This window comes from Apaloderma vittatum, unplaced genomic scaffold (assembly GCF_000703405.1).
Source record: "Apaloderma vittatum isolate BGI_N311 unplaced genomic scaffold, ASM70340v1 scaffold21627, whole genome shotgun sequence".
Lineage (NCBI taxonomy): Eukaryota > Metazoa > Chordata > Aves > Trogoniformes > Trogonidae > Apaloderma > Apaloderma vittatum.
The window spans coordinates 47,693-70,766 of record NW_009727034.1 but is presented as its reverse complement, the minus strand read 5'-3'; the positions used below and the strand labels follow the sequence as shown (position 1 = coordinate 70,766).

Below are 23,074 nucleotides of genomic sequence, written 5' to 3'. Positions count from 1 at the left end.
TTTACAGCAGTTAGTTGCCTCCAACACCTATGTTATGGAAAGAAAAAGTAAAACAAGGAAACTTGATGGAACCAAGGTTTTCCAGATGATTAAACTCACTGGCAATTCTTTCCACGATTCAGTTACTTATTGACATAAAAATGCTTATTAGACATATGAACCATCAGATAAGACAGCTTGCCACGTGTCTCGGCACTAAAACTTTGCTGATTTAGAAGATAGTGCTGCTTCAGTTCTCCTCCTCTTTTATCGTCCTTAGATGTATCACTGGAGCATGGTATCAGACAAGAAAAGTCCACAGGATATAACCTATTACTGCTTTCTTATGCTAATGGAGTTATATAAGAAGTGGAAGACAGAAATATTGTCTCCAATATAAACTGTCCTGCGTTTGGTTTTGTTTGTTTTTTTTTTTAATTATTCTCGAGGAGAAAAGACAACGCAGAAAGAATCGTCCCTCGCCAACACTACTTAAGGAGACTTCCTGCTGTGCCTTTTGCAGCCAGACTTGCCTATCCCGCATCGGCGTTTTCAGCCATCAGCGCACTTGTAGCAATCGTGGGTAGAGCCCTTCCCATATCTTCATTCGCAAAGCCTAGCCATGATGATGCTAATGGAGATATATAAGAAGTGGAAGACAGAAACACTGTTTCCAATATAAACTGTCCTGCGTCTGGTTGGTTTTCATTTTTTAAATTATTTTGGTTTTGCTTTCCTCCCATTACAGACAGCTCTGGCTATTTTCTCTCAATTCTCCCCCACAAAACATCCCTCCTAAAGCAAGGAAGCTCGAGTACTGTTTCCAGTTGCCAAAACTCAAACTTAACTGAAAATAGCACAGGAAATCTAAACAAATTGTTGTAACACAAAGGATTCGAGAAAATCCAGAGACAGAACCAAGATTGCTACCAAACTTACCATTCCTGTTGCGAGTGTGCTACTATAGTATCACACAGGGTGGTCTCTGACCCAATGTTAAAACTGTACAGAAAACACCCGGTGAAGAGATTTTTAACAAAGTGCTTCAAATAAAGTTATTTGTTGTATTATGAAAGATAATCTCAGGATATTAACATACACGGAAATACAGCCCTAACAGAATTTCTAACATGTTAGCTTTAAATTTGTAGTTAAATATTCTGAAACATGCAATTTTTGGCAAAGTTTTACTTGGTCACTTCCGATACTTTATACAGAAAAATTAGGTTTCCCAAGAAGGATTTAAATGTATTTTTTCTCTAGGAAAGAGCAAGTTCATTTGTAAAGAAGAGTATTTTTGCTATTTCAACAAAAGTTAGCTTCTCTAATTTTCTGAGATACTTGGAAGAACTGTACCTCTAAGTGAATATTAACGTACCTTTCTGACATCTGAGCTTTTAGGTTCTGTGGTCCAGGTGATGATTCGCGACACTGCTAACCTAGTCTCACTTGAATTTACAAAATCTCCTGGATCCATCTGTTGTGCAAGAGTCTCTATGTATTTAAGGATTGCTACTTTGACCTGCAAAGAGAAATAGGAGTCAGGTGGACAGTAAAAATGGTGTGCTGCAAGCACAAGCGTGTTCACAGAGTAAAGCATTCATTCCCTAAAACAAAGATTTTTTTTTCCCAATTAAACTAAACATCTTTTCAACATTGATATAAAACTCCATATAAGAAATTCATTTATAAACAGAGGTGACATTTTAATGTAGTTATGGCACAGAAATTCAAGTATCAATAGAAATCTTAGATTTCACCAGTAGCATCTAGGAGACACACAATCCACTCGCATATGCAAAAGTTTATACTTGATAAAAAGAAAACCAAAGTACTCAGAGTATTTAAGAATAATCAGGATTTTAAAGAATTATTAAGAACTTTCTGCAAGTACTAAAGTGAAAAGTAAACTTCCTCTGATGATCCACTAATCAGTTCCTGTAGTTTCCTACTATGTAGTTAACACTCAGTATCCTTTTGTAAAACACCAGAGCAGAGCAGTCACCGTATTTGGGCATAAGCCACACTAGTCTTCCCATTAAATACAAAAGAGGTATAGAACAGAATTTCTACAGAAGACTTAAAAGCCGTCACACGCATACTTGTCCTTTGAAAATATCTAGGAGATAGAGACCTGGATTTACCAGGAGGATAGAAAAGCTTCTTTACTCCCTCATTTATCCGAGCATCAGTCTTGCACTCCACTAACTCCATCCACTCCTTATGCAGAATTTCTCTTTTATACACCACAGATCGCAGCCCCTCTCTAGCATCTCCAAAACCTCACAGCTTTGGGCAAAGGGCCATTACATCTGTATCTGCCTTAAATATTTATCTCCTCAGCTCCTGCTGTGGAGAGATCTGTCATGCAAGCCATCAAAAAATGGCAAACATTTATTCAGGCCACCCATTTTTTCCACTAATCATTACAGTGGACCAGAAACACCTACCAGGATGCAGACACCTATGCCCATAATAACCAGGAAAAAAAACAAACCCAAAACAAACAAACAAAAAAATATCACAAAATGAGTTCTGGGTGTATTTTTAATTGTACACAGCTTGTAGTACACCTAAGGAAACCTACTGAGAAATTTCCCTTGGTCATGAAAACTATTTCCACAAAGTATGTACAGAGCTGAGATACAGATATAAAAGGTGTAGCAAAAAGAACTCATCTAATCTCTCAGAGAGGAGACAAACAATATCTGACTGCAATGAAAGCAGGTCCAAGAAGTCTTACAATATTTGCTGTTAATACTGAATATTCATTATACTAAATATATTGAATATGAATGCTGAACATTTGCTATCAATCTCAAATCACTGTCTATGAAGTCATTTAATGCTGTCTTGACTTCCTTTGTGCTCTTCCACACTGAGTTTATTAAATTCATTTTAATTAATTTCAATTTATTTTGCTGGATTATTAACATTGAGACATTTTTCCTGTACAACACAAGCAGATATCTTGTTTAAGAACAGCACTGCTGTAACAGAGTGAGCTGAAAGAGAGATCAAGCCACAGATACCACCATTAAAAAAGTAAAATTAAAAAACTAGTCATAAATGAAACCAAAGTGCTTCATGAACATCTTTTATAGATACTGAAATGACAAATTCTGGCACAAAACTGGAGATTCTGGACATACTGTGAGGATGTTATACAGAGTCAGTGTCTGATTGTTTTCCTGTCCTGTCAAAAAAAAGTGAGATTTAAAGAGTTTCATTTGCTGCATCGGGGCAAGACAAAAGAAACATTTCACAGTACAAGAAAAAAGGGAAAGTGTAAGGTAGAGTAGCTGCTTTACTTGAACCAGAAGAAAAAAACAACCCAAAAAATCCACCTCTTACAGTGCTTTCCTGGGATGCGAGAGACTCTGCTCTGTCTTACTCAGGCTGAAGAGAAGCAACAGCACAAAGCGACTTTCACACTGCCACAGCCCAGGGTCTGTCCTGAAGTTAGTGGACGCGCAGGAGGAACTGCCTCTGCCGTTATTAAACCAAATGACTAACATATGCCCTGAGGAGAAATTCTGAGGAGCACTCATCTCTGTGAATCTGTACCATGGGGTGGTTGGTTTTAATTTTAGGGCAGAAATTTTAATGCACCCTTGGCGAGGGGCAGGGAAAGTATTGCCTGATCAACTGTGGCCAAAGACTTTGTCAACAAATCAGAATTTTCAAAGGAAAGAAGGGTTCAGAACCTTGTGAAGAATGTTGCACACGATGCTTAAATCAATTCCTCACTGAGTGCGAGCCATTTGATACTCAACCCAAGAAAAATGCAAGTGATGATTCAAAGTGTATTTCAGGACAATGCCCACCCTTTGGAAAGCCCATGTCCTGCACCTGGGAAAACAAGTTTCACAGGTTATTTTCCACCCAGAAAATTTGACTCCTGTCCCCGTCCAAATACTGGACCAAAAGGCTGTGTAAAACTTTAGCAAAAGATGGAGCACAACACACTGTGCTGAATCTTCCATGACTTGGGTCAGTAGAATATCTTTCTCCATGTTTGTTCCTCTTACTGGCCAGCTATCCAAATCCACCTCTGTGGCCACTCTGAAATCTCAACTTGTATTATTTGTTTCTACCACATGGAAATCAGAGGAAAAGTAACTTGTAGAAGGGAATCCTTCCACAGAGCAAACTTCTGATCTATCATCCCTTCTTGTATCTGATCACTTTTAAGTATGCTGAAAATCCTTCCTGTTTTTTCCTGTCACAATGAATGTTGTTTCTCAGTATATTTAGCCCAAAGGCACACTCTGCAACTAAATAATCATCTATCAGAGTAAGAACGAAAGCTGAAGACTTCAAGACATGGAGTAGTACCCTCAACTTATCAATTAATCTGTTAGACACCTGTGTGCATTGAGGTGGGATTCAAGAATAAGATATTAAATAGATACTTTGCAATTTATGTAATGTCACTGTCTGGACCCTGAAGTTGTAATTACCTCAGAAAGATGGAAGTAGGGGGCAGATACCACTTTCGTCTGAAAAAAAACCTTATGTTCTCTTAACCAGTTACACACTTTACTGTCCCAAAATCTGATTTTAAATAATATTTCATACCAACGTATGTTCTTCTATGGAGATAGTTTTGATCAACATCTTGATTTAATAAGTCTCCCTCAAATACTGGACATTATTTTCAAAATGTCTTCGATTAAGTGTTTCAGATTTCTTAATTCCTTCTAGGTCATATAGTGAATATCCTTGAACTTAGCCCCAAGTCAACCTAGTAGGAGTCCGTGTCTTGCTCCAAACCTACACTCACAAATCTGAAACATCATCGATACCAACTATACTACTGTATAGAAGGAAAAAAAACAAACCAAAAACCCACAAACATCTCAACCGTCAAATTCACCTTCACCTTCCTGGAGAGGAAAATCACGTAAAACAAAAGTGAGTCTGATGTGCTCCAAGAATTTATTTAAACAACAAACTGATTTTTACTACCTCATTTGCTGTCTTCAATAAATGACAGCAGTCCCTTTTTAACACAGCTCTACGAAGCAACAGTGGTCAACGTATCAACTGTCCTCAAAAGCTTAAAAATGTAAGTTTTACTGTATTGTAGACAAAAAAAGGCAGATTCATGTGACTTTAGGTTCAACATAACTTGAGAAAAGCCATATTCTTGTGCAGTACCAAACTCGTGTAAACATAATTCGTGCAAGATAGAGCAAAAAACACGTTATCATATGCTTGTTATTTCCCCATTTGCATCACCTGTAAATCTTAGTATTTGATGCATTTATCCTAAAATCAACTCTCTTTAGAACTGTAAATGTACTACAGAGCATTTTTTTTTTTTACTTTTCAGTTACACTGGCAGGTCTAGGGACTACAGATTCTTAATGCAAAAACATATGTAATCATTGGTCTACACAGTGCTTTCAGGAAAGTAAGTGTACCACAAAGGGAGCTGATTTTTTAATACAGCAACTCAAGTTTCTATTAATATTAAAATAATTTAAATGAATTCAAGACCTATCAGGCTGAACACAGGAAAAAAAAAAATCTAATTAGGAAAACATGACTGGGAAATCACAAACATAACATTAGAAAAGACTTGATAGAGTGAGTTTGCATAACCAGCTTGATGTTAGGCAGCCACGTTTTTCTTGCTCTTTTTTACCATACCATGGTTTTATTAGACCTCTCTTGCAGCAAACATTTTCATACTAGTGCAATGCTTAAAATTCAACATCTGCATGCTTCAAATTTCTGGCGAAGGTTAGTAGCAGCATACAAATGCATTCAAATAAAAATTATTGGAAACACTGTAAGAGTTTGACATAGGGTTAAGAATAAAGACAATAATTCAGACAAAAACCTTTGAGCTCCAAAAAGAGCGAAGTTGGTCCTGTAGTGCTGGCTTGACTGTCTGAAAGTTCACAAAAACAAAATCCACTAATTTTTAAAAAAAAATATATATATATTCACATAAAACAAAAATAAACAAACCAAATTCAATTATTACAACAAGCAAATATTTATCCATTAAGATATCTGTAAGTCTGAAAATTCTTACCTTCAGACTAGGTGTCTGGGTCTGGTCAACAGTAAATCTCATTAAAATACTGAACTGGAGGTCATTTGGAAAAGATTCCCTGTAAAACAAGCAAATCAAATTGTAGTGTTACATGAAATTTTCTTTCAATACCTGTTGAGAGCCAACAAATAAATCATCACTCTTTAAGTGGTTTTTTAGGTGTTGTATTTGTTGGGTTTGGGGTTTTTTTTTTTAAATTTCTTTTTTAAGAACTCATTACCTTGTGACATCAAGTGCCTTCTGAACTTTTGCTTGTACAGATCCAAGCAAATCAGCACCCATTTTTTTCAACAGCTGCGTCAGCAGTACAAACAGCCAGTCCTGCAGATCTTCTTTATGGACCTGGATGAAGTCCACTAGCGTCTCCAAAAACATACTGAACACCTAGAAGGCAGAAGAAGATGGAAAGAGGGTAGGATGGGGCAAAAGAGGAAACGACACTGACGTATGCTGAACTTACAAACAAAGAAGAAAGCAGTAAGGGAATCAGAGGCAGAGAAAGGCAGTGTTTTGCAGCCAAGCAAGGAAAAAAAAAACACAACAAAATCTGTCTTGCTTTTTCATTGTTGGGGTTTTTTTGATACAAGAGTACATTGGAAATGTTAGCTGACTCCTGCAGAAGTTTCGCAATTAGGTATTCCATGCAGTTTCGTCAAGAAAAGAAATGCTTACTGTGATGGCTGGCGCAACCTCAATATTCTCAGTAAAACTTAATTTTTGACCCTTTCAAGCTTGATCGTTAAATTGATTTGACATATTCCTCAAACACTAGAAAGCCACTTTCTCTCTAAAAACAGAAAAGCTGCTACAATTCTTGAGTAAAACGTTCATTGTAAATATCTGCACCACTAAACATTGCAAAATCATGAAAGCTGGCCAATTCCTTCACACAAAATATTTGTGGAACAGAACAAGGTTCTCCTGCTACAGCAGGTATCCAAACACAAATCTGACTCACCCAAGTAGTGAAAAATACATCACAATACATTTCAGTTTGGCAAGTGTTTAAAAAACACAAGCAGTGTTTCCACCTTTTTCCATTCTGTTCTTTTCAACAAATAACGTTGGATACAATAAATACACGTAACATTGAAAAGACTGAATTCAGTAAGATAATGACGTATATTGTAATATTTATAATAATCCTAGCATTCAGCCCAGGAAGAAGGGCTTTTTGGAGGGAAGGGGTGAAGCAGGGCATGAGAAATAGGCAACTTCATTTAAACAGTCCTTTTAGTACCTCACTAATTTTCTGTTTTTTCAAGACTTATGGTGAAACACCAGTATGGCCCCTGGGTTTTCCATTTCTCTGTCATGAAAAAACCTCGAGTGTTTGGGCTGAAAATACTACTTGAACAAGTAATACACACTCCAGCAACACAGAAGCACTGCTGTGATGCAAAGGGCTGCTGAGCTATTACCTGCTGAGTATTTACAACATGAGTACGAGGTTAAAAATTGCTCCAGAGGAAGGGTTGGAATCCCACATCCTCCTGCGGCTGACCTGGCTTCTCCTAAGGCCAAATCCTGCCGCTGGCTGTGAGAGCGGATGATTCCAAACCACGACCAGGGCTCACACAGCTGTGGAAACCAGTTCACAGAAGTGGGCCACCTTCTGCGGCACTGGTCAAGTGTGGAGGAGTCGGTGCATGCTGCTGCACATCTTCATGGTCAAGGAAATTAGACCTTTTTTCGTGAGGATAATCAAGCCACGGTGAGGAAACTCATAGCATAACATGAAAAAAAATCCATACGGACATCTTTAAAAGAAGTGCCTCAACATCTACATTAGAAATAAAAAGTAAATTCAAATTCTTTTTGCCAAGAAAGGTTGGACCAGATGATCCTTGAGGTCTCTTCCAATCTGATACTCTGCTATTCTTTCAGGGTCTAATACAGACCAGAGAGAATCTTTTAGTAGATATCTTAAATACTGAAAAACAGTGCTAGAAACAAAGTAATACAAATTCTACTCTCAACATAAAGCCTAGCAGGATGAGCTACTTTTAACTTCCCTTTGGGGGGAAAAACTATGCTGAAAACTGTAAAAACAAAAAATTGCAAACTCTTCTGCTGTCTCTCTAGATTGTATTCAAGAGGAAAATTTTATGCTTGGGATTGGAAATGCTTTCTATATTTGGCTGAACTGAAACAACATACCGCTTTGTGGATGCACAAATACTGGGAACAATTGTGAGACCTGGGCAAAACTAGACAAAGAAGGACTTTCTGCATCATAATATGACAGTCTTTAGGTTTCACAGCCCTAAAGTAAGGAGAAAATATATTTGACTTAAGCAAACAACAAAATAAAATCTGAGGGTTGTAGAATTGTGTTTAAAGCCCTTCAGATTAAGCTACACAGATCAGCAGAATTTAAAACCTTTTCCTTTGAGTTTGCAGACACTGACACGCACATCTCCTTCACCAAAACGTGCAAGCTGAACAAAACGGTTACAATCTCTTAGCTGATGGAGCAATGTGGATTTCTTACAACATTTTCAACACGTGAAGTGGTCTGAATAGAAATCATGATGAAGTGAATCGTGAATCATGAATCACTACGGCAAGAGTGCTCTAAAGATCCCATGCCAATGTTTTAGCTGTTAAAAATACAACTTCAGACTCAATCTTGTTTTCAAGTATTGTATGATTTTGAGTTTACCACAATTAATGTCAGGAGAAAATTCAAATACACTGAGTCATTTTGTTGTATTTTAAAAAAAGTAAAGTAATATGAATTGTACTGCTCTGTCCTAGGCCAAAGCATGAAGAATTTTAAAAGGCTGTAAGAGCATTTAAGGTAGAGGATGAGTTTGTAATGAAAAATGGAACTCAACTACCTCTATGCTGAACAATGTATGTGGGTGCTGCAATTTCTGCAGTTTCCATTTTTATGATGTAAATCAAAATTCTGAAATCAAGCATCTAAAATTCTGAATAATTTGATAGAGGAAAAAAATAAACAGGTATGATAACTCCAAGTGACCTTTAAAGATAATTATTTCAGATGTGCCAACCACCACAATTAATGCATAACCAAACAACGTCAGTTAATTAGTAGATAAAGCACATCTCGAAACTTTACCACACAGTTTACATTATCATATATAGCATTTTATGATTGCAAAAGGCTTGACACTGCATGAACTCTTTGGGGAAGAAAAAAATAGAGAAAAAGGGTTAATTGCACATTCATGCAAGTAAGGTTAGGCTTCCAAGGAATATTGATTGAACCAACTTACTCTCTAAAGAGAGTTCCAACACAGGGGACAGCATGCAAAATGAAACAAAAACAAAAACAAAACAAAATAACAAAAAAGGAAAAAAGATAAAAACACACAAATTAGTGACCATCGATACAAAGTTCCTGTATGGAATACAAAACAAAATAAAACAAAAAAAGTATTTTAAAACTTATGATAAATTTAGTAATTTTATTGGGATACCAAATGGATTTTAGAAGTAAGCACTTGACATGTCCTTCAAATCATTCTCCCATTTTCTCCTCCAAACGACATTACTCTCTTTTTCTAAGCAATCCCCTACATCCAACTATCATATTAAAATAAGCCTTTTCAGAAACAAAACAAACAACAAAAGCAATGACAGTCATTCCTACAGGCACTTGAAAAGAGCCTAATATGAGATTTGTGTAGCTACATGTGTGCGATAAAACGCATAACTCATGAACTTGTAATACTTAAAGGATCCTCCTCATAATATATCGATAACTACTACTAAGTTTTGCGACACCAAAAAGCAGGCAAGGTTCTCAGTGACTGGAACAGGAGGATCTCATGAGCTGTAACAGAGGCCACATTGTCAAAATCAAAGCAATATGATTTAATATCAGAACACACAGTAAACAAAGCAAAACCATCAATTAGAATAATTAAATGTAACATTCCTAAAGGCTTAATGAAAATATAAAATGCAGCTCTGACACCTACAAACAAATTTTGTAACATTTTCATTATCTTACCCTGGCTCCCCCACTACAAAGAGATCTCTTGATCAAGCTGCTATTCACAATTTTGCATTATTTCAGTTAAAAGCCAGATATTTCAGTTGAAAGTCAGAAATATTTCAACACTTCATTTTCTCTCCTCTCCTCTGACTTAACCATTCCTTTTACGGAATACGTTCTTGAGTTTCTCTTCAACTGCTTTGCTTCAGTCTTTTCTTCTGCATTTCTGCAGCATGTGAGCAATCTGAATATCACTTTGCTGTGTGCAATGCAAGTTTCTTCCAAAATATATAGTGTCACCAATAGCAGTGAAGTCACTTCTCCAGCAGAAAAAATAAGGACTAAGTTAACCTGTCAAGACTCCTCATTGCTTTGAATTTAGCTTCCATTGGAGCCATGAGAAAGACTTAAAGGGATGTAAAATGCATTGTATAATCAAAGTAGTTTTTCAAAATTCTGCTGAGAACAGCTGGTATTTCTGAAATAACCACTTTGCTCTGAATTTTTTTGGGTTATCATTTTACCTCTTCTGAAATATGGACACAAAATGGGACACGTTATACTCAACATAAAGGGTACATTTTCTTCCAAACAAGCCTACAATTCAAAGAAAATATTAGGTTACATGTGTTTTAGACTTGATGGTCTTGAAAGTCTCTTCTAACCGAAACTGTTCTATGGTAACTTTATCCAGCTCCTTACTTACCTGCAGCCCTTTTGCTACGGGCATTTACTGCATATATGAAGCTGTTCTAGTAACCCACCTCCCACAAAAATTTTAAAAATACTATCAAGTCAAGTAAATTAGTTAAGAAGATTTTAATGGTCTTAGAAAACAGCAGGATTATCATCCTTGTTTTATCATCCATACCAGGTCTTTCTCTAGGTAAAAAAGAGTAAAGCATGGCTTTTTTTTTTTTTCTGTAATGACTCCACCTCACTTATTGCTAATATCCAAGAGTCTCAGCTGACAGCCCTATCCATGGAACGTGAGGAAGACAGCATAAGCTACGGTAAGACAAAATAAGCTGGAAAATAAACAAGTACATATATGGTACAGTTCATCAGTCTTATCAAGTACACTATAGTTAGACTACTTTCTGTATGATTTAAATTACTGTACTAGGGTCTTCTGTTTCTAACTGAGAGAAAACCATTACTCACATTGAAGTGGCCTCTGTAAATACAGTGTCTTAAAAACACTGACAAATTTTGAGCACGAACTGTTGAACTACTTGAATGCATTTTAGATAAAGCTAACCTTTATCTCATTTATCCTGCAAAAAAAGTGGAAAATAATCTTGTTCTAAAATTGCATATTAAATGGATTGAAATTGAATACTGTTAATTGCTTACAGAATAGTTTGTCACATTTTTACATGTGCAAATATAACTGACATGTTAACACAATTGGCTTTCTATTATCAAACATTTACTGCAAGTAAGAAAACCTAAACATACCTTACTGTGAGGATCAGCAAACATTCTTGTGAAGATCTCGCACAACCTTTTCAACTCAACACGACTGTCAAAATGACAACAACATATTAGTCTGCTTGAACTACCCAAACAATCAGTAAAATCAATCAGTAAAATCAACTGTAAATATTGAATCGAGTAATCAAAGTAAAGCTTTTGGTTAAGACATAGATAAAAATATAATAGATTGTTTAAAATGAGACTTTCAGCCTAGAAATGTCTCTTTAAACTACTTCATTTATTATACTGTTCCTGACTATTTTAACAGTGAAGCTAGGGAAAAGGTACTTTTAGCAGCTAGTAGCAAATGGTTTCTTCTGAATAAATACCCAACAACTAAAAACAATAATAAAAAATGAATAATAAGGTCAATAAATAAAGTCCTTCCATCAATACTAGATACAAGAACTTTAAGAATCTTTTGTATTGCAAGGATTCTCTTGATTTTAAATCCCAATTCTTAAACTGAGCTTTTTAAACAGACCTAGTGGCCAGAAGTGACAACAGCTTCCTCATTCCTTCCCCCACCTGACTCTCACAGCCACGTGCCTTGCTTTCCCTCTCCCCCTGACATGCTATCTTCCTTAGAACATTGGCCTCCTTCCCTAGCCTCCTTCAATGCTGAAATAAAGTGTTTTTCTACTAAGATGCCTTCTTACCTTAAAGTCCTCTGGTTCTTTAGTAAGTTTTGCAGGCCTAGGAGGCCTTCTTTTCTCTCCGACCAGTTGGAGCTGGCGCAGCGATTCAGGACTTCGGCCACATCTTCCGTCTGTCTCATGTAGGTCGGGATGCTTCCATTCCGAGAGCTATAGGACCTTTCTGAACAGGCACTTGATGCGTCGCTGTTGGCATCGTCGTCTGAGTACATCCCGTAAGACTCGTATCTTCTTCGCACGGGTTTCTTCTGTCGTGCAGAAACACCCCACGTTAGTACTGAGTTTCAAAGAGAGAGTTATTCAGACCCATCACCAGTAGAAAGACCAACAGTTCAAGTAACCGGTGCAACCCCTACACCCTGCGGTGACAAATGGCTCCAACTGTTCAGCATGTCAAACCAATTTAAGAAAAATATTTTAAAGTAGTATGGCTTGCGTGGTACTTTTAAATAGAAAAGCAAAGCAAGTACAGAGAAGACATACGTTTGATGAAACATTCAACTTGAGGTTTACTTGTAAAAATCCATAAAATTGAATAGTAGGGTGATACAAAGATTGTATTGGAAGTTAGTTATTTCACTTAATAGTTTTATGTATGTTACAGCATGTAAGAATCGAGTCTAAACCCACATATTCTGTCACTTTAACTTACTTTCTATCAAGCACATTAATAGCAAAATATTAAACTATTGAAGAAGGAAAATGGTTTCTATACCTTGGTCCGTATGTCTCCTAAGAGCTGTTAGCAGTAAATTATTGAAAAGAAACAGAAATTGAGAACACGAAGGTAAGGCATAGCAGCATTGTCACTATCAAACTATCTGCCACTGGAAAACACGTAAGTCCTATCTTCAATTTTGCTTTTAGCTCTCTGCATCTGACTAGCATATCATGCATCAGCAAAAAAGCAGTTTGCTAAGCTTCCCTTTACAGATTTTATATACAGATATTATATATCATGTGCCGCTCAGGCACAAAGACTTCTCTGTCAAAATCTTTTGTGTCTTAGGCAGCAGTATTTGAGCACAAAGACTTCACACATGCAGTCAATTCCCATCTGAGTATGAAACTCTCACTTAAACTGTATTTTCCCAACAACTCCATCTCCGTCTTTAAATTTCTTTCAATATCTAAATTTTGTCATTGCAACGTTTACTACAGAAGTCAATATTGTACAGGAAGAAAAAAAATAAGTAATGCAAAAATCTCAAATCTCCTAAAACCAAAACCAAGCCAACAAACCAAACCAAAACATGCCAAAGGGCAGAGAAGAAGCTATTTACCCTAAAATGAAAAACCACACACCTCTGCAATTCACATTTTGGAACGAAAGCTAGTATTTAAAAATTTGGTTTCATTACATATAGCAGCAGTAGTATACGTGATTATTTTCCCCTTAATTACCACTGCCATTTGCAAAGGGTTCCCACTTCTGACTGCAGAATAACTTAAATGATATTGCAATACTGACTCAACAATACATGACATAACAAGCAAGGTTACTGTCAAGAGAATAAGCATACATACAAGTGTAAGAGAATCAAAGAAGGGGAAAAGGGAATCACCACGACATGGGCATTTTTGAAAAGGGTCACTGTAAGTTAAATTTTTATTTTTTTTTTTTAAGAAATGGAATCTGAAATGCCAAGGACTGCGCTGAAATCAAGGATCTAAAATTATGTAAAGATCACCATCTCACTGCATTTCAAGCATCTTATACTGAAACCACTTCAAGAATAAAATGTTGCTGTCTTCGAACCTTCTTAGCAATGACAGACTAACTAAAATTCACAAACTAATTTTCCTCTAACATCTCTAGAAATGTTTTGGATGCAGGTAACACAAACTCGCTTCTATAAACAAATGCTATTGCTTCAGCAGAGCAGGACACGTTCAAGCCTAAAGAGTTTCACTGGAAGCAGGAGTTTCTCCTCAGTTCATATTCTTACTACATACTTTGCCCCAAATATTTAAATAAGCTACAAAGCTGCTAAAAGTGGTAAAGATATTCTTCATGTAGCACCAGTGCAGATAAAACTGTAACACAGGCTTTCTGATTGCAGCCAGAAACTTTGGATGACCCATGGACTGGTATTCTATTGTTCCCTACTCCAAATCCCAACACTAATTTGTAGTTTACTTACTAGCATTCTCCACCAATGCTGAAAACTTTTTCCACTTTCTGGTTCTGTAAACTTGGAAAAAAAACTACTCAGTCTCACCGTAACCCCTTAGGCACGATTGCCTGGGTATCCTGATTTCTATGCCAGCAAATGTGCACAAATTTTAAACTAATGTGCCAAGACGACACTATTAACTAAGAAATGAACAAATTGGCAGACTAAGAACATGTCAGAGGTCTTCAGACTTTCTCTTCTGAAATTTCATTTCTCTCTATCCTATATATATATCCTATCTATCCTATATATCTATCCTATCTATCACATCTGGCTATAATTACATTTTTGAGTTTAATTTGCACATTTTTTTACTAATGTTCCAAATAATCTTTTTTGTTAAAACAGACTAATAATGAACTCCTTAAAGCACTCTGATAAATGGGTAACAGGTACTCAGAAATATTTATTGATATGCAAATAGAATGCAATACCTGATAGAAATTTATCTGATTCATAGCATCAGTATTTTAAATTAACCAAGACTTCAGTTTGCTGATGTAAATATCAGAACATCAGAAGATGTGAGGCATTCAGTTAGGCTAACTTGGGCAGGGAGGTAGAGGAACCAAACCCACCCTTTTAAAGAAGAGTAAAGGTTAAGAAAGAGAATGGCATCGCCAGTTTGGAATTCAGGGCTTCTTCTGCACTCTTTAATATACAAGTACTAAATATTTTAATGAGCTGTATCCTACAGAAGATGAGCACAAGATCCTTACCAAAGCATCTGCTACCGCCTCTTCCACGTCAGAACCTGTGTTCAGAACTCGCATGGCACTAACTGATGACGACAATCTACTCGACTGACTAATTCCAAAGCCAGTACCTGTTATAACAACAACAAAAATCAATATAAAGTATTCAGTCAGAATAGCAATGCAGGGTATTCATACCAAGCTCACTTTAAAACAAACAAACAAACAAAAAAAAAAAACCCAAGCAGAAGAAAAGCATTGGCTTAACATTTCTAATAAATTACGTAGTAGCTAAAATACTGGTTATTTTCATTCTGAAGTCTTTAGTACAGCAAAGAGTAAGAAATTAAGTAAAAAAAAAAGTTCTATTCCAGTATCACAGAGGAGGAAAAACCACAAAACAGTGTTTTTAACTGAAAGAACCTTTTTTTAAAAAAAACGTCTTCTTCATTTTGGGTTTTTGTTTTCATTTAAGAAGAAAGCAAATACAATAGGAAGGTAGCTATTGAGAACACTGATTAGAAAACTACATGCATAAAGAATGCTCTACAAATACTGAAAAATGGAAAACTAAAAGTTCTTCTGCAAGTAAAAATAAAATTGTTGTTAAGGAAGAAAAGGATTAACATTGGAGGGTGGGGATGAAGACAAAAATCTAGCAACATAAACACATCTACCTGGATTATTAAAATCACAAACTCAAATGGATATAAATAATGCTTTTTAAAACCGAACTATGAGAATAGCCAAGTGGGTGGGGAAAAAAAAAATAATCCAGGATGACTGCACAGATGACAGCAAAGGGTACTCATCCTTCACCTGTAGCCCCATAAGCATCGGGAGCGTAGAGGGCACCAGTGGATCTGGAGTGATGTCTGGAAGCTGCAATAACAGGATCATACAAACCCTATCTATTACCATGACATCAAAGTGCTGCAATAGTTGCTCAGATGAACAAGAAAATAATGATCAATAGGATTCAGCTTTAGCAAAGGAAAATGAGTGTTACAGAGAAGTGAAAAAGCTTCGGAGAAGTTCTTTCATTATAGAGAATATGATTACACAGAATTGTATAGGTTTAAATACACTGGACATGTCATGCTTGATTTTTTTTTTTTTTTAATTTAAAAGATTAAGAGCAGATCAAAAGCAAGTATATTTAATTTCAAAGAAGAAAAAAGCGCAAATACACACATGCGTGCAGACAAACACACGAACACAATCCTCAGAAATAGCCACCGATACTGGACTTCTATTGCAGATTTAAATCAATTCTACACACTCAAGTGAGAGCTAGAGCTCACATATCCAACACTATCTGCAAAAAGCAAACAGTGTACAAACGTATTGTGTTAGGAGCTGGCAATCTGTATAACCTTGAGCTCTTGCCTATGTGCAGGTAAGTCAACTTCAGTTAAAACTCACCAATATGTAGAAGAAAGGTAAAACTCTTAAATTTTAATTAAAAGTTTATAATTATTTTACACAACTAATATTTCACATTTGCTTGCTTTATGTTAGATATTATAGCTTATGAAGATTCTTTAAAGTTACAAAAAATGGGAACCAAAGATCCTTAAGGAATTCTGAATAAAACTGAGTACTCTCCTCCTTCTGGGACCTGTACAAAACATCTTGCAGAAATTCTAAACAAGTTGATTCACCACTGTTAATATTTTCTTTCTTAAACTAAGTAATTTTAAATTCAGTATATTTTTAAACAATTCACCTTCATCTGGGGAAGCACACCTCTTAAACCTGAGGGAACTCCAAAATGATACCAAGTCTTGTAAAGGTCCAAGAAACAATGTAGCTTTTAACACAAAGTTCTTTACTTCTTTTATAAAGTACAAAAACGTATTTTATTTCCAATTAAGCCTGCATGAAGTTGGTTAGCTAGGGAATTATTAAATTAAAGGTGCAATTGAAAATTCCAAATTGACACATATAATTCGAGATGATCCTGCCCTCCATATACATTTGAAACATGCTGGACGAGAATATTATTTGTAGCCCTCAAACTGTAGAAATTGTGCAAGTATTTACTGTTATTGCTTTGTTTTTTTAAAGATGAATCAAAATAAGATTTTAAATAGACTCCAAGAAAGACAGTTTGTTCACTAAAATATGGGAACCATACCAGTCTGATATTTAATATTAAGTATCTGTAATAGGAAAATAGGCACGTCCATATAAATTATAAATCACTTGCTCCTCTAGGAAGCTGTTATCTCCCAGTATGTAATCCTATACTGGGATGTGAGATTACATAAATACTTCATACCAACGTATACAAAAAAGCAATTGTGTAGCCTTTAGATCATTTTATGCCCCCGTGGGTTGCATTTGCAAGCAAAAATTTCTATGTTGAGAATCAGACACAAATTACGTTCCTCCCTCCAAGCCCATGTAAATTTGTCTCCAGCTACATAGAGTTGGATTTGCCTTATTTCATCATCGACTTGAGCCCTCGAAGAATATTAAATTTAATATTTTTGATATACATTAGTAGCATCCCACAGGACAACACTGGCCCAACATTTATTCCAGGTATGGCTGCTTTTTTTTTTTTAAAAAAAAAAAAAAACAACAACAAAACAAAAATCAACACTGGATTCCTGTGCTGCTTTGCATTCTCTAGGCTATGAGACAATCCAACCTACTGTGTTTGTACAGGTACTTGCTTTGATATCCAAACGCAAAAATTAAACTCAACCAATACAAATAAAACCTCAGGTAGCATCTGTCCCAATGACCATCTTATGGTGTGAGTTTAATACAGATTTCTTAAGGAAACAAGCATTTGACCAAACATAAAATGTAAATTGGACCTCACATGCTTGCAATTGAAGTCAGGCTTTAAGGCAGCAAAAGAAGCACAAAAAGATCTAGAAAATATCCTCGTCTTTAAAAGAACATAAGATACATGTGTATTCCAACATAGTCTGCCACTTGTGTTTGAGTAAGAGTTTTCTAATGGACTCAGCATGATGTCTACTTTTAATTTAATTTCCCAATTAAACAGCATCTGAGCAAATCAGCATTAGCTATCAAAACAGCTTTCATTCAATTATTCTGTACTTTCCCAATAAAGCCGTGGCTGACAGGAAGCACACAGCTTTAACAGAACACACTAGGCCTGGTCAAGTGCCTTGACTGGAAACAGAAACCAGAGATTTATTATTTTCAGACCAAAAAATATCAGGTTCAGATACAATTGGACAGAAATAGGCTTTTATTACAAAATGATTAAAAAAACCCCCAAAACCAAAAAAACCTACCAAACCTCAGTATCTAAAAATTTACTACCAACTTGAGAGTAACCTTGACAAGGATACATGGAGAGGAGAAGCTTCCCTAATCTTAATCAAATGTTAAAGTAATTATATAATCTAATATTTCTATGCCTTATTGACATTTCAGAAACTGTCAACAGCTCGACATTGCAAAATCTTTTAAGTGCCAGCCCAGTAAGCTGAAATACTATGTGAAAACACAACTTCTGCTTCTAGCAGCTCTAGAAATGAGGACTGAACATAACTATGCATGTGTAAACACTGAAGGTTTTCAATTCCTCCTCTTCCCCACATAACAACAGCTGCTACCTCCATTATTTACCATATGTTCTACACACTTAAAAGTAAACTGTACAACTGTACTCTGTTCATCCACACGTCTAAGAACTTTGATACTTGCCCTGCTCATTTTTAAAAAAATAGAGAGCAACCTCAGAATACTGTTCTGCTTCAGTAGCTTGGTCCCTTGTCCACACCACTATACTTACTGTGTTTAATTTTTTTACCTTTTTTTTTTTCCCCCCACATAATACAGTGATGACAATACAGCTAAGGAGTCAAAACAAAGTGTATTTTCTTCTTGTGTAGCAAAATGACTAGCGAGCAACTCTGAAGAGCAGCAGACCCCAGCTGTTGCTGCAGGGAAAGGAGGACAGCCCCGCTACATCCCCTGCTCTAGCCAGTCGGCGAGAAATGGATTAGCTAACTGCATCCAAGCAAGAAGAGCTGTAATAAAGAGAAGCACGTAATCGTTCTTTCGAAAAAAGTATCCCACACCTTTCCAGACTCGGTATTTAAGATAAGACTAACACCAATGATGTGTTTTCTTTTTCAAGTGTGCAACTCATTCACACGTTGGTCAACTCTCCATTAAGGGAAGCGGTGAGCGAGCCAAAGGAAGGGGAAAAACAATGGTGGCTGGCTACAAGCTAAATGAAGTAGGCACGGATTCGTTAGGTGCAAATAATGAAGGGCAAAGACAGCCATGCACAACGAGGGGGCTCCGAGTACTTACCGAGGGGTGGGAAAGAGCGGACAGGGCTTGTGTCCCTGCTACTTTCACGGCTGGCCTCCCGACTGCACCCCTGACTCACACTAGGCCGAGGGATGCGGCTGCCTCGCGCTAGTATGATTCAGGGTACAGACAAACAGCGGCACAGAAGGGAGAAGACAGAAGAGAAGTTGCAGTTTTAATGCAGTTCTGTTTTTTGCAGTAAGATCTAAGACGTATTTCTAAAGAAAAAGACACTGACGATTATGTCGTGCCCCGGGTCATAACTGTTTCCACACACTTTCTTGATTGTGCTGGAGTACACTAAGGCTTACACTTCAGTGAAATGATTTCTTTGCACAAGCTAAAAATGGGGATTTACCAACTCTCTACAGAACAGTTCAAAAACCTCTCAAACAAGACAGAGAAGAAATAAGCAACAAAAGATAGGACCTGAACATTGATTCAGAATTTTTGCTCCAGATCAAATCAACCAGTAACATAAATGAAAAACCCCACAGCTCGCTAAAAAGGAAATTACAAGATTAATACAGCTGAGGTAAAAATCAAGACACAAACCAAAGAACAGTGATACCGTTAAAATCAACTGATATTTTTCAATAATGTTGTTTGCAATGAAGTGTAATCAGGTTACACCATGAGGTTTAACACATGACATTCAGTTTTGTATCACAGAAATATACACATACACACACACATACATGGAAGACACACTAAATTTATGAGGAATATTTTCAAAACAGTATCGCAATTTCATTCCACGGATATGGGTATTTTGGGAGACAGCATAAGAAGAAAGTGAAAGAGAGGAGAATAGCAGATTAGGAAAAGAACAACTACTGCATTCTGACAGAAAAAAAAATTCAGTTTAACATTTGAAACTGGCTTGTATATTAAACAGTAGCCTCAAAAAACGAGTGCATTTTAGATTTTTATCAATATATATTCTAATGTTATCACCCACCTATAACTAAACTCCAGGGGTAGATATCCAGCACTTAGATTTAAAAAGGCTATAAAGAAACCAAGAGTCAACAATTCTTACCTACTGACAACCTGGAAGGACTAGCTTCTCTACTGCATCCCTGACTTCGTGGGATTTTGCTTCGTTTTTGCACAGTTGCAGGATTCACTAACACTCTCTGAACTCCCGTGTTCATAGTGGAAAGCGTGGTTGTTGTCAAAACTCTTCCAGGAGACCCAGACCTACTGCCAGCTGAAGGCAAAACAAGTAAGTGTAAGTCACAGCATAGAAGAACCATAGTTTAAAAAAAGAAAAACAATGCTTGAAGTTAGTAGTAACATGGTGGTAGATTGAAATGGTCTGGAAAAACTCACAAGGTAAAAATGTGAAACAAAAAACCCTAGTCCAAGTTCTTACAGCACTACGTACAAGGCAGATAAAATTCTCAATGCGATGAAGCATTCGGCATGGTATTTAGCACAAGAAACCAAAAATAATACTTGTAGCCTTCAACAACCATTACAGCATCACTAACATGATGTTCATTTTTTAAGCTACATGGTTTCACTTATCACATTTGCTACTCAAAAATAAGAAACACCCAAAACTCTAACCTGCTAGAAAGCTAAGGGGAGCAATTTTAAACTAGTGATTTCATAATTATCTCTTCCAATGTAACTAATGTTATAATAAAATAACATAATTTTCCTAACATTTAAACTCTTCTCCTTTGCTTTTAAAAGCATAGGGTCTTCAAGCACTATTATCTGAGAAGCTGAATGAAAAGATCACTGAACACAATTTAAATACTCATGTTCATTTATGTGGAGGTTACCCCACAAATTCCAAGAAGATCTTTGAGTAGTTTTAAACTAGTTACAAATTTGATCAAGACATATTTAATTTTTATTAATCCAGACCATACATTATGAAGGGCTATAAATGTCCAACATACTGTACTATCAGAAACTGGTCACTAATTTTGATCTTTTGATCACAGAAAATTTAAGTTCTAACCCCTAACAAAGCATCAATTCTTCTCTAGTTATAACCAATTTATACGACCAGTTGATATCAATATATTGTTTCCAGCTGTAAAATTCAAGCAGTCTGACCAAGGAGAGAAATAAAAGATAATTTCAACTAAACCTTAATCACATAGAGATACAAACCTTTCATTAATCTTCTAAAAATCATCAGGTAACTGCATGAGCACAGCTACACTATCACATCTATGGACTTAACATGCAACATCTTGAATGAGTTTCATAGGTGACTTCTTATGAGGCACATTGAAAAAAAGATTCAAGTTGATTACAGCTTCACTATACGAGAAGAGAAACAAAACCCCAAACAGAACAAAACATATGCTGGGTGGAAGGGAGAAAACTGAAACAATGTACCATGCATATACTTTCAGATTCATTGTTTGAGTTCAAACTTGAAATGATTATTTAGCAAAATCCCTTTTCCAAATGATGGACCTATTCAGCAGAAATGATAAAATAAAATATTACACAGCCTGGAAAAACAAGTGTAACTTCTACAGGGAAAAAAAAAAAAAAGCAAACTCAGACAATTGCTGTAGTCTGAAAAACATAAGGGTTTAGCAGTTTCTTCATATTAGGGCATTTCAGCTCAGACCTGATATTAATATGCCTTCGTGCCTCTGATATTTTATTTCTTTAAAACAATGAAGACTTTGGGAAAGGTTTCACTATGCTGGAAACCTAAGATTTTCATCAATAGTTCAGAAACCTGAAAAAGTTACTCTTCTCAGAATATACAGAAGAAACGAACCTTTCATTATAATACCTTATTCATCTTTCTGTTGTCTGACCTGCAAAGCATACAACTACAGGGTAAAAAAACCCAAACAAACCACAAATGAAGTTCAATATCCTGATAATACTTAGGCTGGTCACAGTACTGGCACACTGGTGTCAGTAGTACCACCAGCAGCAGATCTAAGCAAACTGACTGCTGCAAGAAAGACAAATGAAATCAGTATTCCAAAAATTACAAATCCCTCCCCTGCCTTCTAAATTAACGATTGCATCCAATTAGGTGAGCGCAGCACGTGAGAAAAAGCAAAGCGCGCGTTTCTGCTGAATAGGGTCCTTCAATGAGATATGTAGAACAGGCGATCAAACAATGATGTATAACACAAATTCCGTAGACTCTTACCACCGATGGGGTTAGCAGACTGTGATCCTGAATAAGTGTAAAGGCAGGATTAGGGTAGGGGTTTATAGTCCATGAAGAGGGAGGGAGCAGAGCAGATTAAAAAATGGATGGCAAATGGAAATAAGAAAGCTTTAGTCATTTCACACAGGGGAGGAGAGGAAAAAAAAAAGCAAGCCATGAAGGGGTTAAGCTAGAGCAGTGCTTTTAAGTAGCTTCCAAGGTCGAAGAACTCAACTCAGATGCTATTATGTACAAAGCAGATGAAGCCAAGCTGCACAAGCAAATTACAATTCTTCAGCTTTCTAATCAACAACCGGATAACACTGAAGAATTACATTTCAATTAAAAATGAAACTGTAGCCATCATAATACTTTAAAATAGTATTGCCAAAAAGGTTCATAAAGTTCAACAGCTGAACAAAAATTGCACACAAGGCCAAAACATTTTTTTTTTGAGACAGACAGTAAAGGAACTGAGCTGCAGGTGCAGTGGATGACTAAAAATAAAATCACAATGGCACAACTGAAAAGACTTGCATAGAATTTCAGGTTTTCCTCTTCAAAATTAATCTGAAGTATAAAAGTCAGA

General features: G+C 36.3%; 1 protein-coding gene across 1 annotated transcript in view; it reads right to left on the bottom strand.

Annotated features, from left to right (window-relative positions):
- Positions 1-1,357: 1,357 nt before the first annotated feature.
- The window catches only part of CLASP2 (cytoplasmic linker associated protein 2), a gene marked incomplete at its 3' end in the record, with an annotated part of 58,063 nt that continues 36,346 nt past the window's right edge, over positions 1,358-23,074 (bottom strand). Inside the window, exons 16-25 of the mRNA XM_009873537.1 lie at positions 20,380-20,550; positions 19,338-19,445; positions 15,846-15,908; positions 15,051-15,157; positions 12,158-12,402; positions 11,481-11,544; positions 9,574-9,576; positions 6,270-6,433; positions 6,029-6,107; positions 1,358-1,501 (exon numbers count right to left, since the gene is read on the bottom strand). Of these exons, the coding sequence (XP_009871839.1) occupies positions 1,358-1,501; positions 6,029-6,107; positions 6,270-6,433; positions 9,574-9,576; positions 11,481-11,544; positions 12,158-12,402; positions 15,051-15,157; positions 15,846-15,908; positions 19,338-19,445; positions 20,380-20,550 (1,148 nt within the window). The remainder of the gene's footprint in view (positions 1,502-6,028; positions 6,108-6,269; positions 6,434-9,573; positions 9,577-11,480; positions 11,545-12,157; positions 12,403-15,050; positions 15,158-15,845; positions 15,909-19,337; positions 19,446-20,379; positions 20,551-23,074) is intronic.